At 36.9% G+C, this 26,837-nt stretch overlaps 2 protein-coding genes across 3 annotated transcripts in view; one reads left to right on the forward strand and one right to left on the reverse strand.

The window, feature by feature from the left end:
• slc44a2 (solute carrier family 44 member 2 (CTL2 blood group)) overlaps window positions 1–4,034 on the reverse strand; it is a 52,858-nt gene extending 48,824 nt beyond the window's left edge. For both annotated transcript variants that reach the window (XM_005165750.6, XM_005165749.6), the window contains exon 1: window positions 3,878–4,034. In XM_005165750.6, coding sequence (XP_005165807.2) covers window positions 3,878–3,914 — 37 coding nt within the window. In that variant the 5' untranslated portion in view covers window positions 3,915–4,034. The remainder of the gene's footprint in view (window positions 1–3,877) is intronic.
• Window positions 4,035–10,816: 6,782 nt separating this feature from the next.
• Window positions 10,817–25,804, forward strand: gcdha (glutaryl-CoA dehydrogenase a). The gene is given in 12 exon segments (NM_200886.1): window positions 10,817–10,827; window positions 11,310–11,430; window positions 14,073–14,108; window positions 14,197–14,337; window positions 14,895–14,957; window positions 15,092–15,262; window positions 16,453–16,582; window positions 19,148–19,364; window positions 20,521–20,624; window positions 20,928–21,053; window positions 22,103–22,263; window positions 25,220–25,804. Coding segments are annotated over 11 exon segments (1,326 nt in total). The 5' UTR covers window positions 10,817–10,827; window positions 11,310–11,327; the 3' UTR covers window positions 25,294–25,804.
• Window positions 25,805–26,837: the final 1,033 nt, after the last annotated feature.

The following is a 26,837-nucleotide window of genomic DNA, read 5'->3' on the forward strand; positions in this document are numbered from 1 at the left end:
CAATTACAATTGTACAATTAAAACTGAAAACATTTAAATATGAACTATTTTAAAAGATTTGGAACAAAGATAAACATTAGTAAAAAGTAATTTTTACATAAATTAAAAGGCTCCTATTTTTCTCATTTTTACACGCTGGTATGGTGTCTTATACATTTGCAAAGTTTCAGCTCATAATTCCAATCAGATCATGTGTTATACCCTGCATAAAATGTAAATTTTAAGAAGAAATTTTAGCTGTTTTGTGCCTGTGCCTTTAAATGCAAATGAGCTGGTCTCCCCGCCCACTCGAAGCAGGTTATCACCACCTGCTGTTCGGGCATGCTGCTTCAGAAGGATACCCAGCCAGCGTCAGACGTGGGGTTAATGGCAAAATAACAAACAGCAACCCAGTCACAATACCACAGTAAGAATAAACCTGGAAGTTTGATGTTGAGTACATGATGTAGTTATTGTGGGGTTTATAAAGCCTTACTGCAACAATGAATGAGCCACACACAATTGCCATTAAATAGTTTGTCTTGCGCACACCACTGACACAGCACACACATACACTTTTAACATTTACTTGCAGGCAAATGTGACAATGCCCACCATACAAGTAAATATATGCAGCTGTATAGAGATCTGTTATGTATGTTACTTTAAAATATGTCTGATTAAATGTATCTTTTTTTTGAGCAAGAAAAACAGAATGACGATCATACACATCATATACATTATTTACAGATTTAAATGCTCATTAATTCTGACAATAAATCTTTCAAAGATCATGATGACAAAAAGTCATCTGAGTGTGTGAGAAAACTTCACCATGACCCAGACTCGAGAAATTCACGTCATAGCTTGTTCTAAAATGAGGAACTTGAAAACCCATCAGCTGAAGCTCAAGAATGAGATGAGTTCTAGACAGTCTCAGGAACTTGCAAAGAGGCTTTAGGTTAGTCTGAATGTATTTAATACATGTTTCGTCAGGCTTAAATCTTCTGACTGACTCTTGCTGAAGATGTAGCAATCAATACTGAAATCTTTTCACTATGGAGTTATGACTGTTTAGTAGAAAATTAAGGGTGTGTTCACACTTGTTTGCAACCGAACATCCAAAACTATGCTGTGTGCAGGCCAGGGCTAAACGCTCTCTCTATGTGATATTTATATCAGGTGAAAACTTGTGAAGAAGTAAAATGTGTCAGATCAGTGATTCTCACACTAAACAGACAAACAAACAAACAAACAAGCAAATATCTGCTGCAAGGTGTATATATATATATATATATTAGAGGTGTGAACCTATACTGGTCTCACGGTTCGGTTCGGTTACGATTATCATGCCTTCGATTCAGTTCAATTCGATATCTCGGTGCATCACGGTGCATTGACGATGCTTTCCATATACAGTGTTATATTTAAGGGGGGAGGCTATAACAAGCTGTCTGTATAAACACACAGACACACAGCTCCACACTGTCTCTCATTCAAACACACACAAACATAGACAGCACAAAACAAACAAACAAACAAACAAACAAACACACACACACAACCACAAACACTTAAGCCCTTGCAACAGGGAGAGCTCGCGCTGAGCGGAGCAGAAAAACGACAAAACCAAAAAAAAGAAGCACTTTTCCGACGGTCCCTTACTGAGAGCTCCTCTCAGTGCGAGCTCTCCCGGCTAAACACATATTGCGAGGGCTTAAACAGAGCAGTGCTCGTAATGTCGAGCGAAAAAAAAAAGAAAGACAGCTGTGAAACATAACCAGCTTTGTCTTTTTGTAGGAAACGCACTTCAGATCTTTTTAGGGTAAGAGGTTTTTGAGTTATTGCCGTCTATAACTGAATGTGTGTCAGGAAAATCGAAAACAAAACCAACTGAAGCGCGCTCATTTCTGGCGCCCCCCTGGATGTACAGCGGCCTTAGCATATGCCTATGGTGCCTATGCCACGGGTCGGGCCTGAGTTGGCTGAGTGTTGTAAATACTCGCGCTCACCTCCCTCGCGACAGAGCGCATAGGAGATAAATGACGTCAATACATAAAAACCGGCTATGATTATGATGTTTTTGGTATTTTACTTAGACCTTGAACGTCTTGGGACTATTGCTGTCTCTGAAAGACGAAAGAGTAGGAGATCTAATTTTGTGCTCTGGAGATGAATGAAGGGGGATCTTATGGGTTTTGAATGTCGCAAGGGTGAGTATTTAATAACATCATTTTCATTTTAGTGGGAACTAACCATTAGGACAGGAATCATCATGGGCTGGTGGTAATTAACAAGTACTTCAGAAGTTAGGATGAAAATTAGGCCACTAGTAATTTTGCTCACTTCAAATGACTTTAGAAATTTCTCAGTTTCAGTGCTCTGTGTGGCCTTGGTCATCTTGTCTCTCACCTGTGTCATCCTGATCTCCACTATTGAGTTTTCCAGTAATATTACATTTGTGAAATTGTGCACTATAGTAATTGATATTTTTGTCTAAATGTGAAACTAGACATTTATTTCACTGAATTGGCGACTGTCAAAGGTCAGGAAAAGGGTTTGAATTTCCTTCTTACTAGGAAAAACATTAGTGCTCCATTTGGGACGACACTACATACATAGACTATAATTTTAAGTGTGTAAGTGCATAGTACATAGTGTATAGTGTGCTAATTGAGACGCAGCTATAAACTATTTTAAAATAAATAATATTAGGGTCAAAGATGAAAGATGTATTGAGTAAAATATATAGGCTTATTAAGGTAGCATTCAGAAAAAACAAAACACCAGCGAAGAAATGAGACACAGAGGAACATAGACACCTACTGCCAGCTAGTGTTTCGAAAGTGTTATTGCAGAGCAACACAAACAGCGCCCAGAAGTATAAATCCACGGCTAGACGAATTGTATGCGCCGTGGGTCATGCCGATCACTCGACACAGAAGTATAAACCAGGCTTTAGGCACTTGGCCTGCAGCCTAGAGCCAACAAACGCCTCCATCCAGTGCCGATATACACCCATGTCGCACTGCTAATGTGATATTGCTCATATATATGATTTTTTTTCTGAACACACACACACACACACATTTTTAAGAACTCTGTTATAGTTTCATTTAAGTTTATTACGTTATTATTGAGGGAGTCACACCATTTAAAACCTCAGTTTCCCTGTAATGCAAACATTTAAGGAATAGTTCACGCAACACTGAAACATTTCACAACATTTACTCCCTCTTTACTTTTCACAAACATGTTTGAGTTTCTTTCTTCTGTTGAACGCAAAATAAGATGTTCTGAAAAATCTTGAAAACTGGCGGTAACCATTAACTTCCAAGGAATTTGCTCTCTGCACTATGGATGTCAGCAGTTTCCAACATTCTTCAGAGTATCTTCTTTTGTGTTCAACAGAAGAAGAAAAAAAAACATCAATCAGGTTTGTAAACACTTAAGGCTGAGTAAATAGTAAGAAAATTGTTCATTTCCATAACTTTATTAGGCTTTTACTATATTTATAATGACTATAATGTTGTAAAGCATTGTGAAATTAAGTAATGGGTTAGCTTAATATTCTCATTAGGACGCAAAAGCAAAACATAAGAGGGTGGCAGTAATTACTGACCTGAGAGTAATTACGCCAATGTGTGTGTGTTACGCCAACACACGCCTGTTGTTTTCTTGCTTACATTCATCATACCGTATCCTCACACACACTTATCTATTTCATTCATTCACGTATCTATGATTTCTGTCGACCACCAGTGTGCAAGTCTGCATTACTACGAGTCTTCATGAAAATCCCAGAGAGACCCACGCCCCACGCATTAGTCATTGTTTCCATCAGAAGACCATCCCTACCACTTTCAGAAGGAGGAACCCTGAAATGAAAACGTCTTACCATATTTAGATTCTGGGTTTTTCTCTTCTGGCTCCATTGCAAAGATATGATGCGCACTTGTGGCAGTCAATTAAATCTCTGAGGGAATCGTATTGCCGTCGCTTAGTCTTGTGAGGAACTGGCCATCAGTAATTCCGCTGCTCTACAGTGGAAGTGTATGGCAGGAACGTAACAGTACAGACATGACGATGTGTTTCGTTTTTTTCGAGCGTGTCAGGGTTGAATCCGCCAATCAGAAGAGCGGAAAAAATGATAGGCAGTCGCGTCAGCCAATCAAAACACACAAACGCGACTGAAAACTGATGATGCACATGAAGAAATCAGAAATTCTGTTGCAAAACTCTGCGTTTAATTTTGCAAAACAAAGATGACACACAAAGATTGCCTATGTTCGTATAACAATCAAATGTTTGATGTTATTTTGGTTAAAATATTTTGTATAATGAATTTATGATGAGCTTAGAATGGAAGTTTCTATCAAAACTAGACTGTTTGACGTGAGAAAAGCAGCACATTCATTGAGTTCGATGGAAATGCCAGGTCGGTTCCTAGAAATCCTAATTAAATGAACGTTTTATTAACACTTGCCAAATGTGACACTCTCTGATTGTCATCATGAATAATGCAATAAACAGAATCATGTTTCACACCTGGTGACAAAGTTGTGCATTTTCTTTGTGAGCCAGTTCCTTTACTAAAGCTTTTAAAATTCACCTCATTTAATTGACAACAAATAATAATACTAATTAAAAACAATGGTGATAATAACAACAACAATAATAATAATAATAATAATAATAATAATAATAATAACTAGAATTGTACATTTCCTAAAGGAAATGTGAATGGGGTTTGCGTGGCAAATCGATGGGGTACAATGTATTTGTTTTGGTAGCTAGGGTATTCTGAATGGTTGCTAGGGTGTTCTGAGTGGTTGCTAAGGTGTCCTAAGTGGTTGCTAGGTGGTTGCTAAGGTGTTGCTAGGCGGTTGCTAGGGTGTTCTGAGTGGTTGCTAAGGTGTTGCTAGGCGGTTGCTAAGGTGTCCTAAGTGGTTGCTAGGTGATTGCTAAGGTGTTGCTAGGTGGTTGCTAGGGTATTCTATGTGGTTGCTAGGCGGTTGCTAGGGTGTCCTGAGTGGTTGCTAGGTGGTTGCTAAGGTGTTGCTAGGTGGTTGCTAGGGTGTCCTGAGTGGTTGCTAGGTGGTTGCTAAGGTGTTGCTAGGTGGTTGCTAGGGTGTCCTGAGTGGTTGCTAGGTGGTTGCTAAGGTGTTGCTAGGTGGTTGCTAGGGTGTTCTGAGTGGTTGCTAGGCGGTTGCTAGGCGGTTCTTAGGGTGTTCTGAGTGGTTGCTAGGTGGTTGCTAAGGTGTTGCTAGGTGGTTGCTAGGGTGTTCTGAGTGGTTGCTAGGCGGTTGCTAGGCGGTTGCTAGGGTGTTCTTAGTGGTTGCTAGGTGGTTGCTAAGGTGTTGCTAGGCGGTTGCTAAGGTGTCCTAAGTGATTGCTAGGTGGTTGCTAAGGTGTTGCTAGGTGGTTGCTAGGGTATTCTATGTGGTTGCTAGGCGGTTGCTAGGGTGTCCTGAGTGGTTGCTAGGTGGTTGCTAAGGTGTTGCTAGGTGGTTGCTAGGGTGTTCTGAGTGGTTGCTAGGTGGTTGCTAGGCGGTTGCTAGGGTGTTCTGAGTGGTTGCTAGGTGGTTGCTAAGGTGTTGCTAGGCGGTTGCTAGGGTGTCCTGAGTGGTTGCTAGGCGGTTGCTAAGGTGTTGCTAGGCGGTTGCTAGGGTATTCTGAGTAATTGCTAAGGCGTTGCTAGGCGGTTGCTAGGGTGTCCTGAGTGGTCGCTAGGCCCTTACTAAGACGTTACTAGGCGGTTGCTAGGTGGTTGCTAGGCGGTTGCTAGGGTAATTTGGGTGGTTGCTAGGCAGTTGCTAGGGTACCCTGGGTGGTTACTAGGCAAGCCTCACATACTTTTCTGATGAAATATTTATACTTAGTAAGCATTTCTAGCAAGTTACAGTACATGGCTAGTCAATATTAGCATGTAGCTAGTCACTGCTAGCATGTGTAGCATATAGGAAGTTCCGTTTGCTAGCATGAGTCAAACGAGCCAATCCCCAAGTCTCTACGATGTTCTGATGCTGAGATATAGCTGTTGATGAATGGTTGCTAGGGTACTCTGTTTTGTTGCTATGGGTGAGGTTACAGAGTGAGCTTGAATGTGGTTGGCTGTCTAAGTCAAAAGAACCAACCCCCATCTCTCTATGACAGTGCTATGCAAAGATATGCATCTAGGCCTATTTTAATGGAAGTCTATGGAATCAGTTTGGGGGCGTGGCTTGTGAGCTTCATTATCATATTGAGATGCTCATTGGTTGTCTTAGTCAGATGAGCCATCCCCAAGTCAATAGGACATTGCTAAGCAAAGATATGCATGTAGGCCAGCTATAATGGCAGTCTATGGGATCAATTTGGGGGCGTGGCTTGTGAGCTTCATTATCATATTGAGATGCTCATTTGTTGTCTTAGTCAGATGAGCCAACCCCCAAGTCAATAGGACACTGCTAAGCAAAGATATGCATGTAGACCAGTTACAATGGCAGTCTATGGGACCAGTTTGGGGGCGTGGCTTGTGAGCTTCATTATCATATTGAAAAGCTCATTGGTTGTCTGAGTAAGATGAGCCAACCCCCAAGCCAATAGGACACTGCTAAGCAAAGATATGCGTGTAGGGCAGTTATAATAGAAGTCTATGGGACCCATTTGGGGGCGTGGCTTGTGAGCTTCATTATCATATAGTGATGCTGATTGGTTGCCTGAGTCAAATGAGCCCACCCCCATGTCTCTATGACACTCCTATGTAATGTTATAGATGTGTGACCTTTATAATGGAAGTCAATGGGATCTGCAATGGGACATCCCACCCCATGTTAAGTCAATGGGGCAGTTAGAGGGGTCTTTAAATGGTCTGGGGGGGCGTGGCTTGTGAGCTTCAAAATCATAATGAGATGCTGATTGGTTGCCTGAGTCAAATAAGCCCACCCCCAAGTCAGTATGACACTGCTATGTACTGTGATTGACATATGACATTTATAATGGGAGTCAATGTAATGAATGGAAGTCAATGGCCAATGTAAAGTCAATGGGGACCACTTTGGGACGTCCTAGCACCCCAGGGGAACAGCCTATACCCCCTTTCGGGGTATGTTCTCACTTAGGCTGCAACCCCCTACAGATGTTGTGAATCCCATATTTCTATGAAATTCACAATGGACGCAGTGATTGGTTAAAGTTCGGCTCCATGTAAAGTCAATGGAGACTTTGGGACGTCCTAGCTCCCCAGGGGTACAACATTTACCGCCTTTCGGGGTGTGGTTTGAAGCCTCCTATAACCCTCTCGAGATGTCGCGAATCCTATGTCTCTACAAATTTCGCTGTTGGCGCTACGGCGATTTCCGGGAATAGTATCTTACGAGTGTCTAGAAAATGAATGGGAGTCAATGGGGCCCATGTAAGTCAATGGGGACCACTTTGGGACGTCCTAGAGCCCCAGGGGTACAACTTATACCCCCTTGCGGGGTATGTTCTCACTTAGGCTGCAACCCCCTACAGCTGTTGCGAATCCCATATTTCTACGAAATTCACACTCGGCGCTGTGATTCTTCAAAGTTCGGCTCAATGTTAAGTCTATGGGATTTTTGGGGGGGGGTTTTTGGCCCCTGCGGGGCCAAAAAACCCCCCACCCCTTATAAAAGTCATAGCACACCATTCCCGATAAGACCGCACGATTTGAGCCCACTTTCAAGGGTCTGGGACGAAAGCTGCGGGACTAGTTACGCGCCGAAAAATAGGACGGAAGAAGGAAGAAGAAGAAGAAGAAGAAGGAAGAAGAATAATAAACCAGGCACAATAGTAAGAATGGACTTTGCCTATGGCAAACCCCATTAATAATAATAATAAGAAGAAGAAGAAGAAGAAGAAGAAGAAGAAGAAGAAGAAGAGGAGATAAGTGAAAGAAGAAATAAGTTTAAGTAATAGACTAATGATGTGTGTGGTAATGGGGTGGGAAAATAATAAGCTTGGCTTAATCCCACTCCATTTTTGACTATGTTGAAATGTATTATTATTATTTATTTATTTATTTTTTTTTTTTGCATGATATTTCTGTTCGAAATAAATTAAATCAAATAAAAATAATAACACTACGGGTCAAAAGTTTGGTGTCTGTAAGATTTAAAATGTTTTAAAATAAGCTTATTCTGCTCACCAAGGCTGCATTTATTTAATCAAAAATACAGTAGAAATTGTAAAAATCATTTTTTTTTTCAAAAGTAGCTTATAATTTAATTTAATAATTTATTCCAGCAATTTTAAAGATTAATTTTTAGCTTCATTAATCCAGTCTTCAGTCACATGATCCTTCAGTAATCACTCTAATATTTATAATAATAACACTAATATAAAAATAATAAGAAAAATAATTATTATTATTAATGCTAATAGTAATAAAAGCAATAATGACTGGAGTGTTAATTTAATTTGAAACTACATACAGTAAGAAAGCAGTTATATATATTTTTTTTACATTTAATAAATGCTGCCTTGATGAAAATAATTTTCTTAAGAAGCATGAAAAATAACTGAAAATAGTATATATAAAATGAATGTTCACAAGATCCTAAATTTTTATTTATTGTATTGATTTAAAAAATATCGCCCCCTAACTTGGTAAAGAAGAACATGAGCTGTTAAAAATTTCCCCAAACTAAAGCAACATTTTGCATTTTTACTGCCCTGCGTTTTACTTCATTTTTTCATCAATATATTTTTATTATTTTCACATCAATAACTTACAGAATCTTTTCAGTATACATGTAAACATTCTTTTTTAACCTCCCTCCACTCTTTTCCCACCCTTACATGACAGAACACTTAAATGGACATTATTGTGAGACACCGAGCTGATGTGTAAAATAAGAGGAAATAAACAAGTAAACAAACAATGATGACAAATAAAAGATTAAATCAATGTAGAGTCATAATTTTCCATCAGCATTTTCAGTCAATGTAACATCCAAGTTATTCATGTATTCAAAAAACTTTTACCTCAAGTCTTTTCAAACATTGATGAGGTTTTTTTTTTTAATTAAACTTTTTTTTTTTCAACAGGAACAGGGCAAAAGTTCTATAAGCCATACAATATGACTTGGTGGTTCTACTAATTTCCATTGTATTGCAATGCATTTCACAGCCATTTTAATTAAATGTACATTTTTCCTTTGATCGAGTCCCCCGGTAACACAAAGCTTGGCTCAGGTGAAAGGTTAACATTAGCAATTTTGCTAATAATTTGTGCTATATTTCTCCAATAGGTTATACATTTAGAACATGTCCAAAACATATGAAATAACGTACCAACCTCGATTTACTAATCAATAATTATATTATATATATATTATATGTTACTTATTTATCTATACTATAAACATTACCCCCTGATTATTGTGCAGACTATATAAAAAACTAGTAATAAAAATACAGAATATCAAAAGTAATTGTTTTGAATACACATTGTAAAATATAGATGAACATGGGCATTTATCTTAATGTTATTTATTTATTTTTATATTTCTTTCTCTCCTTTTGGTCTCTGGTGGACTTATCATTATTATGTCAAAGAAAACTAGTCCTTATTAAAGAGCGGTTTTACATCAAAGTATTCTATCAATTAAGTAGTTTTAAAGTTAACTAGCTAATATATTGTATCGTTTATTTATTTTTGCTATTAAATTAGTCTACAATTAACAATAACAATAAAAATAGTAGCTCAAACAAAAACATGTATTTAAATCCATAAAATAAAATGTATTGTTTTAATGCAAAAATTGGATAACGGCTATATGAGAATACTATAATATAATAAAAAAAAACAATAATAAATAATAATAATAATAATAATAATAGGGCGACACGGTGTTGCTGGTTGCTAGAAGGTCGCTGGTTCGAGTCCCGGCTGGGTCAGTTGGCATTTTTGTGTGGAGTTTGCATGTTCCCCGTGTCCATGTGGGTTTCCTCCAGATGCTCCAGTTTCCTCCATAGTCCAAAGACTATAGGTATAGATATATTCACGCTATAGATGAATTGAATAAGCTAAATTGTCCATAGTGTATGTGTGTAAAACAGTGTGTGTGGGTGTTTCCCAATGTTGGGTTGCGGATGAAAGGGCATCCGCTGTGTAAAACAAATGCTGGGTAAGTTTGCAGTTCATTCCGCTGTGGCGACGCCTGATGAATAAAGGGACTAAGCCAAAAATAAAAAAATGAATAAATAATATTAATAATAATACTGTAGTAACTTCATAATATATGCATGAGTCCTGCTGGTTTGTTGAAGATACATTAGCCACCATGTGATAGACATTTATAATCATGCACATTACAAGGCATGAATATTAATTAATAACAGAAATAATACCAAGTACAGCAATCCAGGAGTCATTTTGGTTGAACAAGTGCAAGGCACTTTAAAAATTCCACTCCTCGCACACGCCTCCTCTCATCATCCAATAAGAGGATACGGTTTCCGTAAACGCCTTCGAGGTTTCACAAGGTTACAGACGTAAAGTTCAGCCATTTTGAATGTGACATAATCAAACGAAATTGTTAAAAATATTTATTTAAAGTGACAGCTATTGCTATTTTCAGTTTTCAGGTCATTGTGTTTGAGTGTATCCATCATATGTGTGATTGTGTAGAAAAAACATTTAAGTTTTATGAAAAAATAAAAACAATCTTGCATGTACTGCAGGGCAAGATCCGAGTCATAGGCGTTTATGAAAAAACGCCACACAAAAGATGGACGACTCTTTCTTCCAATTTGCGACACGTTCACGCAGCTCAGCTCTGAACATAAATAGTATTACAGTAGCAAGAGAAATCATCTGAGCGAACTAGGCCGGTGAAGGTAATACTTTCTCATTATTATATCCCTGTTAGACTGCAAGAAATAACATAAATGTTAGCTATAATACATGTTTTCAGATATACACGTAACGTTAGATAGACTTTTAAATACATAATCTCTAATGAGCATATTACGTTGTGTAATTGTAATTGTGTAACCCTGCGTGGACAATTATGAAATATATTGGGAGGAAATAATAACAAGGAAATAATAATGATACTATAAATAACACCACACGAGTTTGTCTGAAATTACGGCAGAAGTGTTTTTTGTTAAGAATGCTTTATAATATTCAATAATAATAATAACAATCTAGTACCATTGTAATAAAGTTGTCACTTGTTTATGTAACTTACAACACGCCAGTAATCTAAAGGTAAGAGCACAGGACGTATTCCAAATCTAACTGGTTGTGAATTAAACTTTTAACACCCGGTTTTAATGTTGCTGTGATTGTGTTGATTATTGTTACACCTTTTCAGATTTGAACATCACCAACCATGGCATTGAGAACAGCTTTGTCTCGTCTGCTGGTGAACTCACAGAGATGTCCTCTGATGTGTGTGTCGAGGGCCCAGGGCACTTTAGCACCTGCTGCATATGGTAAGAGCACTGCTTCAGCATAATTCAACTCAACTCAATTCAGTTCAATTTAAGCTTATTTGTAAAGTGCTCTTCACAATAATAAATATTTCAGTTCTCAAAATAATATGTAAATGCATTAATTGTTTGGTAATTAAATAAAAAAAAACTCTGTAAACTTAATTTATGCTTCTAATTTATGTAAAAAATTTGATTAAATCAAATGGAGAATTTTATGTTTTCACGTTAATCAAATTATTTACTCAAAAATATTAATTTGGTGATAGGTTTTCTTCAGTAGATCACTGAAATAGCATTACACTCTCAGAAAAAAATGGTACAATGTTGTACCAAAGAAGGTACAAACCCTTGCCACTGGGGCAGTACCTTTTTATGGAACAGAATTGTATCTTAAGACAAAAAAACAAATTTGTAGCATTGCAGTTTGTACCTTTAAAGACATCATTTGTACCATGGGAAACCAAAATGTACCTTTGGTTTTTAAAACCTGCAGATACAATATTGATCTGATCCATAAAGGTACCACTACTGTGACAAGACACTTTGTACCTTAAAAGTGTCAAATGTGTTTCTTCAAGAAGTATTTAAAGGCATTTTGCTCTATCCAAAAGGTGTCAATTTATTTTCAGAAAATATAAAACATCAAATACATTTTTTAAAATGTTTTTTTTAAGTTTCTTTTTGTGTAAATGCACATTTCCCATTTACAATAAAGAATAAATCAATACAAATATTTTTTGCTAAACATTTCACAACACTTCACAAAAATGTTATAGAAACACATTCTCCCATGTACAATATAAAACTTTTTTTTCTCCAATTTTCACACAAAACCTTTGTATTCACTTAAAAGTTGGTAAATAATGAAAATCTATTCATTAGAAAATGCTTACTAAATGTTTATTTAAAATGCCTTGAATGTTTAGTTTACAATACCTATAGTTTTGTTTTACCAGTTGTTTTGTTTGATAGAACTTAATAATTAATGTTTATGAGTTTCTTTAAACATGCTTTTAAATGATGATCCATGTTTTAATGTGGAAATTATTCGTAAATCACTTTGTCTTTCCAGTAATGTTTAATTTCACAGATATTGTACTAAAGGAGTTGTCCAACACTTATACACCTTTTATGAGAGCAATTCTGTACCTTCATTTCAATTGTACCATAAAAGTTACCGAACAGTATCATAAGAGGTCTTTTCTGTACTATATAAGGTACATCTTTTACAAAGGTACATAACTGTACACTAAGGAACATTATTTGTACCACTGTGTACCTTTTTTCTGAGAGTGACAAAAGCATTTACATTACAAAACATTATGAAAGCATTGAATGAGTTTTGGATAAGTATAAAAGTAATTTTAACTAAATAGATTGTTGCACGTTTTACGATATGTTGTAATAAAGTTAAATGGGCATTGTTTTGCTTATTATTTATTTACCACAGATACAGATGAAGTCAGAATTATTAGCCCCCCTTTAAATTGTTTTCCTTTTTTAAATATACAGAGCAAGGACATTTTTACAGTATGTCTGATTTTTTTTTCTTCTGAAGAAAGTCTTATTTTCTTTATTTTGGCTAGAATAAAATCAGTTCCTAATTTTTTAAACACCATTTTAAGCACAATATTATTCACCTTATTCTCCGCCGACGAGTGGGCGCTGCCATTTGAATCTTTTTGTCTCGCGACTTCCGGTCACATTCACTTCCATTCATTTTTTGACGTTAACAACTGTTCGTTACGCTGCTTGATGTTGCAATTTAATATTTTCTTATTATATTATGCTACTTGGTCTGTATAGTCATGCAAACATTTGTTTGTTGAGCAAGTAGTTTGGCCATTTTCTGCCGTTTATTATTCCTAGTCATTTCTCCCATAGGCGACTGAATCGGAAGTTCTAAGACAATCGCGAAAACAGGCGCACTTCCGCATTTTAGAATAAGGTCAATAAGCCCCATTTTTTTTTGACTGTCTACAGAACAAACCATTATTATTCAATAACTTGCCTAATTACCCTAACCTGCCTAGTTAAGCCTTTAAATGTCCCTTTAAGCTGTATAGAAGTGTCTTGAAAAATATCAAGTCTAATATTATTTACTGCCATCATGGCAAAGATAAAATAAACCAGATATTAGAAATGAGTTATTAAAGCTATTATGTTTAGAAATGTGTTGAAAAAAATCTTCTGTCCGTTAAACAGAAATTGGGGAAAAATGAACAGGGGGTCTAATAATTCAGACTTCAACTGTATGTAGACATTACATGAAACATTAGGTCACGAAAATTTACTTGAAAGTCTTGGAAAAGTCATGGAATTAGAATAGGTATGAACCCTGTAAATGTAAAAAGGCCTATGAATTATCCCTTTAAAGGGGTAGTTCACCAAAAACTGAACTTACTATGAGTTTATTTCTTCTGTTAAACACAAAGGAAGATATTTTGAAGAAAGCTAATTCCTACTATAGATGTCAATGACTGCTTTTTTCCCACATTCTTGAGAAAATCTTGTTTTGTGTTCAATAGAAGAAAGAAATTCATAAAAGCATAGATCAACTTGAGGAATTTTTCATATTTGGGTGAACTATATCTTTTATTGATTGTGCTAATAACCATATCCTAATGTTTTTTTATTTTCAGACAAAGAGGAGCGAGTCAAAAAAACATCAAAACAACGTAAATATTCATTATTTAATAGTACTGTTATTCTTGAGTTTGACTTCATATAGTGTATTTAAGCTGAAAATAAAATTGTTATTTCTAGCTAAGGTAACCTTTGACTGGCGTGACGCGTTGGATCTGGAAGGGCAGCTCACAGAGGAGGAGATCATGATCAGAGACAGTTTCCGCACATACTGTGAGGACAAGCTCATGCCACGCATCATCATGGCCAACAGGAATGAACGTAAGTAAAAGAGCTGCTCGCAATCTGAGGTAGCGCTGCACAATATATCCTTTCAGCGTCGATATCAGAATGTGCGTAAAATGCTGAGACTGGATTATGGTGTTCTCACACTAGGCTACCTGAACCGTGCCCTTGCATGTTTAACCCAAATTTCCCGATTCGTTTGACAAGTGTGAGTGCTCCGAATTGGGTCCAGGCACAGTTCAGTGGGCGGGCCCTGGCCCGTTACGAAGAGGTGTGCCAGAGGGCTTTGACGCGGTGCGCTTATAGCGTGAGTGCAAATTGCGCCTGAGCGTGAAACTGAAGACCCAACGTCACTTTTAAGGGACTGTTTTATATGGATTTATTAATCATTCTTACTTTTTAATGAACGCGAACTGTCACAGTTTATTAAAGATTCAAACCCCTCGCTTCACGTCAGCTGCAACCTTCAGCAAACCTGCATTTGCTGTGCAGCACGACATGACTTATGAACATACTGTAGTACATTTTGATTTATCAACAGGAACAAGAGATCTTAAACCCTGATATTGAAATCTGTGGCTCTAAATTTTCAGATTTCCATCGGGAGATTTTAAATGAGATGGGAGAGCTTGGTGTCCTTGGGCCTACAATTCAAGGTAAAACCACATTAAAATAGCAGTGAGTTGAAACTCTACAAGGCTCTTCAAAGTGTCAGATTTACAGTCTTGAAAGTGTAAACTCAAAGCACTGTTTCTCTAATGCACATGGTTTCATGTTTTTTGTGTTGAAGGATATGGCTGTGCAGGCACTAGTTATGTGGCGTACGGTCTGATCGCCAGGGAGGTGGAGAGGGTCGACAGCGGATACAGATCAGTTATGAGTGTCCAGTCCTCACTGGTCATGCACCCCATCAATGCCTATGGCACAGAAGAGCAGAAGCAGAAATATCTGCCTAAACTGGGTTAGTCAAGTACCGGAACTACTGTGTGAAACATACTTTAAAGTTCCAAGGGTCCCGAAAAAAACATGTTATGTTAGCAATTAAAAAATTATTTGAATCTCAGTTCAACCGGGATATTTGCTGAATTTTATTATTTAATTACAAAGATCTGAATTTTAATCGTCTGTACATTGATTGCCCTATTTTAATGTGTATATATATATATATATATATATATATATATATATATATATATATATATATATATATATATATATATATATATATATATATATATATATAAATCTATTTATATAGTTCACACAAAAATAAAATTTACACCATAATTTACTCACCCTCTTTGGTTTACATTAGGGTTGTCAAAAGTATTGAATTCGGTACTTGAAGGTCATGAAGTTCATCCGTTCACTATTCTTTACTGATGATCACCAAGTGCACACTTAGATACAGGGACTCTGGAGCATTTCAAAGTCATGTCAATCAGCTGGGCTGTCTATTCGCTGATGGATCGTCTGATCTAAGGAGCTTTGAAATGCTCCAGTATCCCTGTATCTTTGATTGAACTTGGAGAACAGCAGTCAAGAGTGGTGAACTGATGACCTTCGCAGCCAATCACGGTCATTTCTGTTGAGCAGGTAAACACAATGGCCAATCAGCTAAAAATATTCAGCGCCCAACATATTAGCAGGAAATGGACGTTTTTTTTTTTCATTTTGAATGTTACAAAACTCAATTTTTTTTGACAACCTTAATTTATATGACTTTCTTCTTTCAGATGAACACAGTCTGACTAGTTTTACATTTCATCCTGGCTCCTCCATGCTGTATAATGGTGTTGGGTTGTGACCCTTTTTTTTAAGTTTCCAAAAGGTGCATGAAGTTGTTGTTAAGCAAAAAGCATATGCTGCAAGGGGGTTAAATGTAATTTAATGAAAATGCATTTATGTGTTTTTTTAGCAGAAATATTTTATATTTTTAATTGATAAATGGCAGCTGAATGCCCATTCTCAACAACGTTTTGACTGACCTCTGACACGGCGTAAGATGGCATTGTAACGCTAAGCCAACTAGTTTTCTTGTTCACCATTGTCTTCTGTGGTAAAACAAACTGTGATTAGCAGGGGAATATTATTCTTTTTTTCTTTTTTTTTTTTCTTGTTTTTAATTGTGTGCTTGTTATTTTTTTCCAGCTCGTGGAGAGATTCTGGGCTGTTTTGGTCTAACAGAACCAAACCACGGAAGTGACCCCGCTGGAATGGAGACTAAAGCCAAATACAACCCCTCCAGCAGAACTTACAGCATCAGTGGGACAAAAACATGGTAACCATGATGGTAACATGGTGTTCAGTTTGCATTGTCTGGCTTGGAGAGGCCTTGGATTTTGTCATTAGTTTATATAATGTCTTTACTTTAAATTATATTATAATTATATATTTTAATTATATGTAAATATTTTATATGTGGTATAAGTATTATTTTAATATTTATTTTTTACCTTTATAGGTTTTAATTATATATATTTATTTATCTATATATATATTTTTTTCATATTCTTTTTTGTAGTTTTGTGCATATATTAAAATAATTTGTAAAACACTTACGTGTAAATATCATATTTTAAAAAGAATTATTAAAAAAGGAATGTTATTTATTAATAATAATAATTATTAATAATAATAAGAAGAAGAAGTATTGATATGCAATACAATAAATGTGATAGTTAGGGTATAATGACACACTCTTTAAGTGCATCATTGATTTTGTAACTGAGATTAGTGAAGTTGCACAACATGTCATGAAGGTCAGTTCAGACAGTGTCTGATGATGTAAGAGAAATCATCTGAGAGCCCTGCACCAGATTTAGATTTGGTAACTTCACCCTCTACAGGGTGTTTGTCCCTTGCTGGTTTAGGAGGACGCTGAAATCTGCTGACCATCTGTTTGCTTGAATGTATACAGTACAATTCTGGCTTAAAGTTAGAGATGATTCTGTCTGGTGAGATTTTACATTTACATTTAACAGAAGCATTTATCTAAAAGAGGTTTTAATTGTCAGTTTCAATAATAAACCAGAGCTTTGAATTGCAGTCTAGTCTGATGTGCATTTGAATGTGTTGTTATGAATAATTTTAACTATAACAAATATGTCATGTTTCTTCTGGGAAAAATATTTCTAAAGGAGCTGTTGACATGAAATTGAACCAGATTTTGGTAAAGATCCCAAAACAATCTGAAAAATGAGTTCTGTGTAATTATAATGGAATGACACAAGGAGAAAGTGCTAAACTACTGAAACGTATTAAATACCATAAATAAAAGGCTCTTTTGGTGACAGAGTGCAAAAATCTTGATGGTTCTGCTGGTCTTGTCTATTAAATCTGATCTTTATTTTGTATTTTATATTGGATTTAAGTCAGGTGATTGGCAGGGACATTCTACAGCTTAATTTTCCTTCTCTTAAAGCATTTGAGAGTTTCCTTGGGTGTGTTTTGGATCATTGTCTTGCTGAAATGTCCACCCTGGTTTCATCTTCATTCTCCTGATAATGTAGATGCTTTGACTGAAGCAGCTAATATTCATTTACACTGATGAAGGGCAGAGGGTTGCTGAAGAACTACGTAGAGGTTTCAGCTGCTGCTGTCTGGGCTTTCACTGCCTTTCTACACCTCCCTTTGTTTATGTCAGTGGTCACCAAACTTGTTCCTGGAGGGCCGGTGTCCAGCAGATTTTAGCTCCAACCCTAATCAAACACACCTAAACAAGCTAATCAAGGTCTTACTTGGTATACTTGAAACATCCAGGCAGGTGTGTTGAGGCAAGTTGGAGCAAAACCCTGTAGGGACACCGGCCCTCCAGGACCAGGATTGGTGACCCCTGGTTTATGTGTTCAATACTTCTCCCAGTGTCATTTCATTTTATTACATATAACTTCATTTGTGAACTAATCAATGTTGTTTTCTTCGCATATATGTATTTCTTTAGTTGTTACAAATATCTGATGACAATTTCAAGTCAACAGCACCTTTAAAAAATATGTTTTCTGAGAAAAATGGTGATTTGTTGAATACTTATTTCCCTAACTTATATAAAATTGATATCATAATTCACATAAAAATGTAAAAAATGTATGCTTAAAGTAAACTTTGAACGACTATCTAATTATTTTAAGAGTGTGGTTTTATGTTGGTCTAATTGAAAATATTTTCCGGAGTGCACAAATTGTTTAAATATTATGTCTAGAAGAACGTAAAAAATATACAGATTTATTATTGTCTTTTAAATTAATAAGCTGAATGCCTTTTGTGTATGGGAAAATAAACATTTTCAATTAATATCCAATACAAACTAAAGGATTAACATACAAACAGGTTGTTCTATAAATAAAATCGCTTGTAAAAAGGGTTTAAACAGTTGTTTGGCAACAGTCTGTGAATATAATCAGCTTCTAATAGTTAAAAATGTATTAATTGTATTTTTTTTATAATCACTCTTTATGAAAACAGCCTACAGAAACACTTTGATTGACATCCCCCCCTTTTTACATGTCATCAGAGGGGAAAAGCCCCGCCAACTAGTAATGATCTCTCTAATATTAATTCTAGAAGAACCTAAAAAAAAATACAGATTCATTATTGACTTTTTAATAAATAAACTGAATGTCTTTTGTGTATGGGAAAATAAACATTTAGATTAATATCAAATCCAAATTGAAGGTTTAACTTAACAGGTTGTTCTATAAATAGCTTTCTATGGTAAAAACAAACAAACTACAGACTCAGTTTTAGAGTTATAATAATAAATAAATAAAAATATTAAATAAAAACGTAATAACGTAATTAAAATGAGATTTGTTTTTCTCATACCAACCCTCTTTTGTTTGAACAGGATCACCAACTCTCCGTATGCTGATATCTGTGTGGTGTGGGCAAAATGTGAGGATGGCAAAGTGAGAGGGTTTGTCCTGGAGAGAGGGATGAAGGGGTTGAGCACCCCGAAAATAGAGGGCAAATTCTCCCTCAGAGCTTCAGCCACCGGGATGATTGTGATGGATGAGGTGGAGGTGCCAGAGGAAAACCTGCTGCCCCACGTGTCTGGCCTAGCTGTGAGTGTGTTTGTACTGTTATTAAAGGTTCAGGACACCCTGGAGAACTTTTTTTTTTTAAATTAACAGATTTGTGTGTGTTGAGCATCAGTTAAAACGATGTTGGCACATGTCAGCTTTAATTGTAGGGAAAACTGGATAATTTTGAGCTTTTGTCAGCTAATTTCAGCTTCCGGGTTTAAAATGATTTTTGGGGCGGGATCAAAATCGGCGACGTAGCGCAGTACTGCAAGTGCAATGATGACGTGTCGGTTTCTCATTATTATTCATAGCGGAGTTTTCTTATCCTATGAGAAGAGCCGGCTGCTTAATTATTCATGAGACCTGCCAGACCTACCAGAGTCAAGCCTAAGCTGTGAGACACGTCACGGACCCACGGCACGGGCACACAGTATTTAGCCGTTCATGAAGGCTCATATGCGTTTGTTTCCATGATCCACGCGGTTTGTTGCATGTTTTCCCCCGCGATCTTGTCAGGGCCGATCATACAGCAAAGATGTGTGTGTGCTGCTAGCATTTTTGTCGGGAGAGCAGCATGAGAATTAGAGAATGGCGGACGCTGTCTTTTATCAGGAGTTCATTCACATTCAGACACATCACTGTGCTGCTGTGTTTGCCTAAATCCTCCAGATTACCAGCAGGGCTAACGGTTAAAATAGACAGGTCAGGAAACCTGCTGCACTGAGTCTGCTGGATACGGGGATTGAGGGAGAAGTCCTCATAGGGTTTACATGAACACACTTATCTTTATAATTATATAAATTGTGGTTATGTGTATATGAAATTACGAATAACAAATGTAGCAATGCATTAAATCACTGTTCATTTCTTTGCATTTTAACTTTGTAAACTATAAACTCATGCGTCTCATGGTTTGTCTCATTTTGTGAGCTAGCTTCGTTCGCTCACGTTCTCCCCGGCTGGCCACGCCCACTCCTGCCCGATGCTCGCGGAGCTCCACGCCCATTAATCATGCATCTTTTGAAAAAATTCTGAAGTAGACTTTAACCGAAAGTGGGGGGTGTCATGGCCCTTTAATGACTAAAGACCTGTTCAAGGATGATTTGTACTTTCGCTTATTGAGGGCATTGCTCAAACAAACCCTTTTATTGCTGTCTGCCACTTTGTCTGTGATTAAATCTATTGATTTCTGTAGGGGCCCTTTGGCTGCCTGAATAATGCCCGCTTTGGCATTGCGTGGGGCGCTCTGGGTGCTGCTGAATTTTGTTTCCATGCTGCTCGTCAGTACACCATGGACAGGTGAGCAGCATCATCTTATCAGTGTAATATTAATAGTCATTACATCAGAAGTAATTAAAGTATATTCGTAAATAGTATAATTGTATTTCCATATTCATGATTTGTCAAATTATGAGCACAATCAAAGCGACTTGTTATTCATCAAGTAACATTTTGTATTATTATGTAATGCTGCAAACAGTTGTGCTGCTTAATTTCATTAGGATTATTTGATAGGCTTTTTTTGAACAGGATTTATTTTGAAATAGAACTGCTGTATAACATTTCCCCCTTTTTTTATTTGTGGATGGTTTTATTATATAGAATCCAGTTTGGCGTCCCTCTCGCCAGAAACCAACTCATCCAGAAGAAGATGGCAGACATGCTGACAGAAATTACAATCGGCCTGCAGTCCTGTTTACAACTGGGCAGACTCATTGACCAAAAAAAGTGAGTCCTCCATCTTACCTACTGTTGAAGTCAGAGCTATAAGCCCTCCTGAATTATTATCCCCCCGTTATATTTTCCCCCAATTTCTGTTTAGCAGAAATCAACACATTTCTAAACATAATAGTTTTAATAACTAATTTCTAATAACTGATTTTGTTTCTCTTTGCCATGATGACAGTCCGTAATATTTCACTAGATACAATTTAAATGCAATTTTTAAGGCTTAACTAGGTTAATTAGGCAAGTTAAGGTAATTACGCAGGTCATTGTATAACCTCATTAGACAATTGTCATTACACAATCAAAAAAAAATAATCGGATAATAATATTGACCTTAAAATATAAAAAGTAAAAATAAAAACTAGCAATTCAAGCCGAAATAAAACAAACAAGATTTTCTCAAGAAGAAAACGTATAGGAAATACTGTGAACATTTCCTTGCTCTGTTAAACATTCATTCATTCATTTTCTTTTCGGCTTAGTCCCTTTATTAATCAGGCGTCGCCACAGCGGATTGAACCGCCAACTTATCCAGCATATGTTTTATGCAGCGGATGCCCTTCCAGCTGCAACTCATCACCGGAACATCTACACACTCTCATTCACACTCATACACTATGGACAATTTAGCCTACCCAATTCACCTGTACCACTTTTTGACTTGTGGGGGAAACCGGAGCACCCGGAGGAAACCCAAGCAAACACAGCGAGAACATGCAAACTCCACACAGAAACGCCAACTGACCCAGCAGAGTTTTGAACCAGCAACCTTCTTGCTGTGAGGCGAAAGTGCTACCCACTGCGCCACCGTGCAGCCCCTCTGTTAAACATAATTTAGGAAATGTTTGAAAAAGAAAAAAATCACAGTAGGGCTAATCAATCTGACATGGCATGTATATTGACTGGTTTAATGTATAATAGCTCATGTACAAAAGACTTAAGAGCTCACAGAATTCACAGGTCCAGTGCCCTAAAGCTGAATCTTGTCAGAAATACAGCTGTTCTGTTTCTTATAGCTCACTGATGTTTCTGACGTATTTCTCCCTCAGACACACACCAGAGATGATCTCCCTGCTGAAGCGAAACTCATGTGGTAAAGCCCTGGACATCGCCAGACAGGCCAGAGACATGCTGGGAGGAAACGGCATAGCAGACGAATACCACATCATACGGCACGTCATGAACCTAGAGGCCGTCAACACATACGAAGGTACTAGAAAAAGATTCCATTTTAAAGTGCTCCTATTATGATTTTTTATATAATAGCAATTCACTCTTTTGCATAGAATCACAAAGCAGTTTGTGAATGTACAAGGTCTGCAAAATCGTAAGTGTTAGCTAGGCAAACCGGTCTTGGTTTGAAACACTTTAAAGGTACAGTAGGTGATTGTCTTCAGAAACATTTTTTGTTGTGCTGGTTGAAAGTCTCTACACATTGCAAAAGTACAATAGTCTTGGGTAAAAAATATTCCTTACAAACATAATTCTGTCGTGTGCACTGTAGTCAACACGCTGCGCTCTCATAGCAGGGAAATGAAAATAAAACCTTAGTTGCAGCACATTTATAAACACAACACTGACGACGGATTGTCTCCAAACAATTCTTGTTCTTCCACTTGTTTTAACAACACAACGTGGCGTCTCTCTGCCGTCTGAAGTCTGTAACAGGTAAAAACAGTCTTCGAAGCTATCGTGCATATTAATGAAGTTGCACCTCATACACAATAAAGTGCGCTAATTGGTTCTCAAAATGGTATTTTGTTTTCAAATGACACACACAAGCCATTACATGAATAGCTAATTTAAGTCTTTCTCATGCATTAATGCTGCACACTCAGAGACATCACAAAGTACTTGGCGGTACAGACATCCACTCTTCACACTGGAATACACGCAAGGGTATAATCGCCGTGACGCAGCTTCAAAAAATAGTTTCAAACTGGAGTAACGAATTAGCTCGAAATAAACCAATTTTCACTTTTTTGTGACATATATGAGTCCTATTGGTGTTTTTAGCAGCGTGGGACATGTATATGACTGTCAACATCTCAAGACGTGTGTTTTGTGACCCTTTAAATGACAGCTATACATCTGGCCAATCAGAGCAGAGGAGGCTCTAAAAGGTGTTTAGCGAGTCCAGATACTGGATCCAGACACTGTAATTTACTAATACTTATAAAACGACCTGGATAGATGTAAACTAGTTGAATGAAACTTTTAAAACAAACTTGCTTTCACACCTGCCTTACTTCGGTTGAATCGCACTTGAGATTGTTTTCCCACTTGGTGCGGTTCGTTTGGGCAAGTGTGAATGTAGAAATCGCACTCAATTGCGCACCAAAAGCTGATCAAAAATGCGTACGCTTTCAAATGAACCCTGGAGCGGTTCGTTTGTGGTGAGAATTGATCCGAACTGAAACAGACCCAGTACTATGCCTTTTTGGATTAGGGGAAAAAAATTACCTGATGGATCCTTGTTAATGTTTGCGGAAGATGACCATGTCACAGTATAGCTAAATTAATTCACACCTCCTCCTGAAGTGACGTGCAATGTGCCTTCGCCGTTTGCAATGCATTATTTCCCAGCCGTATCCGCACTTCATTCTCGAAATGTATAGTTTGTCTAAAGTGATCTACACAAACTATATAGTATACTATGAGCAGGGATACAATCAGCCAGCGCAGGAGTAGCTCCAGGGCCGGAGTGGGACTCCTTTTCAGCCCTGGAGTTTCAAGCCTTAGACCGGCCCACCTCAGTTCACGACAGACTATATTAAAATAAAGTAATTTCCAATTCAGTTTCTAATGACACTCTCACTTCTTTTTCAAGGACACAGCTGCTTTAGAACTTCAAATGTTTTTCATAAATATGAGAACATTAAAGGGTAGCTAAATCTCCAACACTATTCTTTAAATCATCACAATGTCCTTTCCTGCAATATCTGAATATTTATTCTGTGCAAAATTCTTTTTAGATATCCATTCCTTTGTAATGGTGGTCACACAAAAAATAAAAATAAAATATGTACACCTACATAAGTAACCCAAAAAGTATTATATGTCTTTACACTAAAAATGAAAAAAAAAAAAAAAATTTACTCTGGTGAGGTTCAAACTCGGGTTGGCAGCATCGTAACGCAACGTGCTGACCATTGGACCATAATGGTGCTGTTATTCTGACGTGTTTGGGAAAAAAAGTATTGCAGTGTGATCTGCAAGACTATTTTATCATCAATACTTTTTATTGATGGCTTAATCTTTTTCTTCCCGTTTTAGATTTTTGATCAAGTTATGTCAGATTTATTATTGTAGTAAATCATCTGATTTTCATTGAGCAGGTGTATTATTCATTAATATTAATTATTCAAATTTTTATATTCACTAAGATGCCGCTGTTTGGGGTCAAATCATCATTAACCTGCAGGCTGCATTTTGCTCACGGGGCTGTGAGAAAATAAATAAAAAGAGCAGAGTTGCGGCAAAATAATGAATAAAAAGAGTGAGGCTATTGTCAAAAATATAAGTAAATGAAAAAAGTGCGAATGCTGAGAGTGCAAAGCAGCTAGGGACATCGGCCCTTGCGGCCAAAAAACGGACCGGCCCACCGGGAATTCTCCCAGAAGCCAATCCGGGCCTGCATAGCTATATAGTCAAAAGCAGAGCATTTTGTGTCTGCCGGTTTGTTTACTTGCGGAAGTTCCATTGGCATTTTCCCGCATGTTAATTCTGACCAATCGAAAAGCAGTTTAAGAAATACGCTCAACAACATCTGGCCAATGAGTGATGTGGATTTTGTCAGATGACTGCATTTTGGTTCTTTTCAACTGGTTCAGACCAAAGCAAACAGTGTGGTGTGAAAACGACCTAAAGATGGCAGAAAATGTTTCAATGTATCATTTGTTTCCCTTAGTCTGGACCAAATGAACCTAACCAAAGATGTGAAAGCACCCTTAGCAACCTTTAAAAAATATATATATGTTAGGAGCACTTTAAATGACAGCTATACATCTGGCCAGCAGAGGGCAGTGTAGGCTTCAAGTAGGTTAAAATGGAGTTTATGTTTTAATGCAGTGATAATTTACTCAACATTCTTGCATTAGTTTGTTTAATATGAATAGGCTGTAAGAGGGTAAATCAATAAACCACAATTTTCTTCTTTCCCACAGGCACTCATGACATTCATGCGTTGATTTTGGGCAGAGCCATCACTGGACTCCAGTCTTTTACTGTTGGAAAATAAACCCATAGTTCTTTCTGAACGTAATCATAAAGCACTTTTGCGTCTGTCTCTGAAACGAGGGAAACTTTATCAACACCATTCTTCCATCTCTGTATAACCTCAAATGATTTGATTCGAGTGTGGGTCCAAACTGAAATCTGCTTCTTCTGTGTCTGCTATCTGAGGGTACTGATCTGACATCTATTAATGTCATGTTACAAAGACGCTTGCATTAAGAAGGGGTTCATGATCTTGATGTTTATTAATTTTTGAAAGCATTCATCCATGGGATTTATGGATAACAATGTCATGAGAATGATGAAAGATAATCTATATCAGTTTTAAAGCTCCGCTTTTCTTGATGTCAGACATCCTGCTTGCACTTTAGAGATAACTCTGACCCACTGATCACTGTCAATATAAGTATTAAAAATGATGAATTTGATAAAATAATTCAACATTGTTATATTTATTGAGTGCTGGAAGCCACAGTGACTATTCTTTCATTGTCAGTAAAGTCCAATTTGTTTTATGAGTGTTTAAATATGTGATTGTGGGTATGTATACGTTACTTAACATTAATGATGTCCATAACAGTATTTAATAACTATAATAACTCTAAGAGATATATCATTTTTAATATTTGGGTAATTCATTCATTCATTTTCCTTTGGCTTAGTTACTTATTTATCAGGGCTTGCGACAGCAGAATGAACCACCAACTATTCTGGCATATTTTACTCAGCTGATGCCCTTCCAGCCGCAACCCATTACTGCGAAACACCCAGAAACTCTCATTCATGTTTTATATAATGGATGCCCTTTCCAGCTGCAACCCAGTACTGGGAAACATTTATACACACTCATTCACTAAGGCAAATTTTAGTTTATTCAATTCACCTATAGCTCATTTCTTTGGACTTGAGGGGGAAACCTTAGGACACCCACGCCAACATGGTGAAAACATGCAAACTCCACACAGAAAGGGCAACTGACTCAGCTGGGACTCGAACCAGCGACCTTCTTGCTGTGAGGCGAAAGTGCTATTCACTAAACCACCGTGCCACCTAATTGGAAAAAATGAAAGTATTTTTTACTACCAGTCTGTCAATTAAGTTAGACTTTCTCATTAATACTTTTTAATAATAATTCTGCATTAACCCTTATTACCAGATAATTATAATAGAGTGTACTGCCCAGACTTTAGACTTTAAACTATATATATATATATATATATATATATATATATATATATATATATATATATACATACAGTTGAATTATAATCCCCCTAAATTATTAGACTGCTTGCTTATTTTTTCCCCAAATTCTGTTTAACGGAGAGAAAAAATTTCAACACATTTCTAATCATAATAGTTTAAATAACTCATCTGTAATAACTGATTTATTTTATGTTTGCCATGATGACAGTAAATAATATTGGACTTGATATTTTTCAAGACACTTCTATACAGCTTAAAGTGACTTTTAAAGACTTAACTAGGCTTATTAAGTTAACTAGGCATGTTAGGGTAATAAGATAAGTGATTGTATATTGATGGTTT

Source organism: Danio rerio, chromosome 6 (assembly GCF_049306965.1).
Source record: "Danio rerio strain Tuebingen ecotype United States chromosome 6, GRCz12tu, whole genome shotgun sequence".
NCBI classification, from domain to species: Eukaryota; Metazoa; Chordata; class Actinopteri; order Cypriniformes; family Danionidae; genus Danio; species Danio rerio.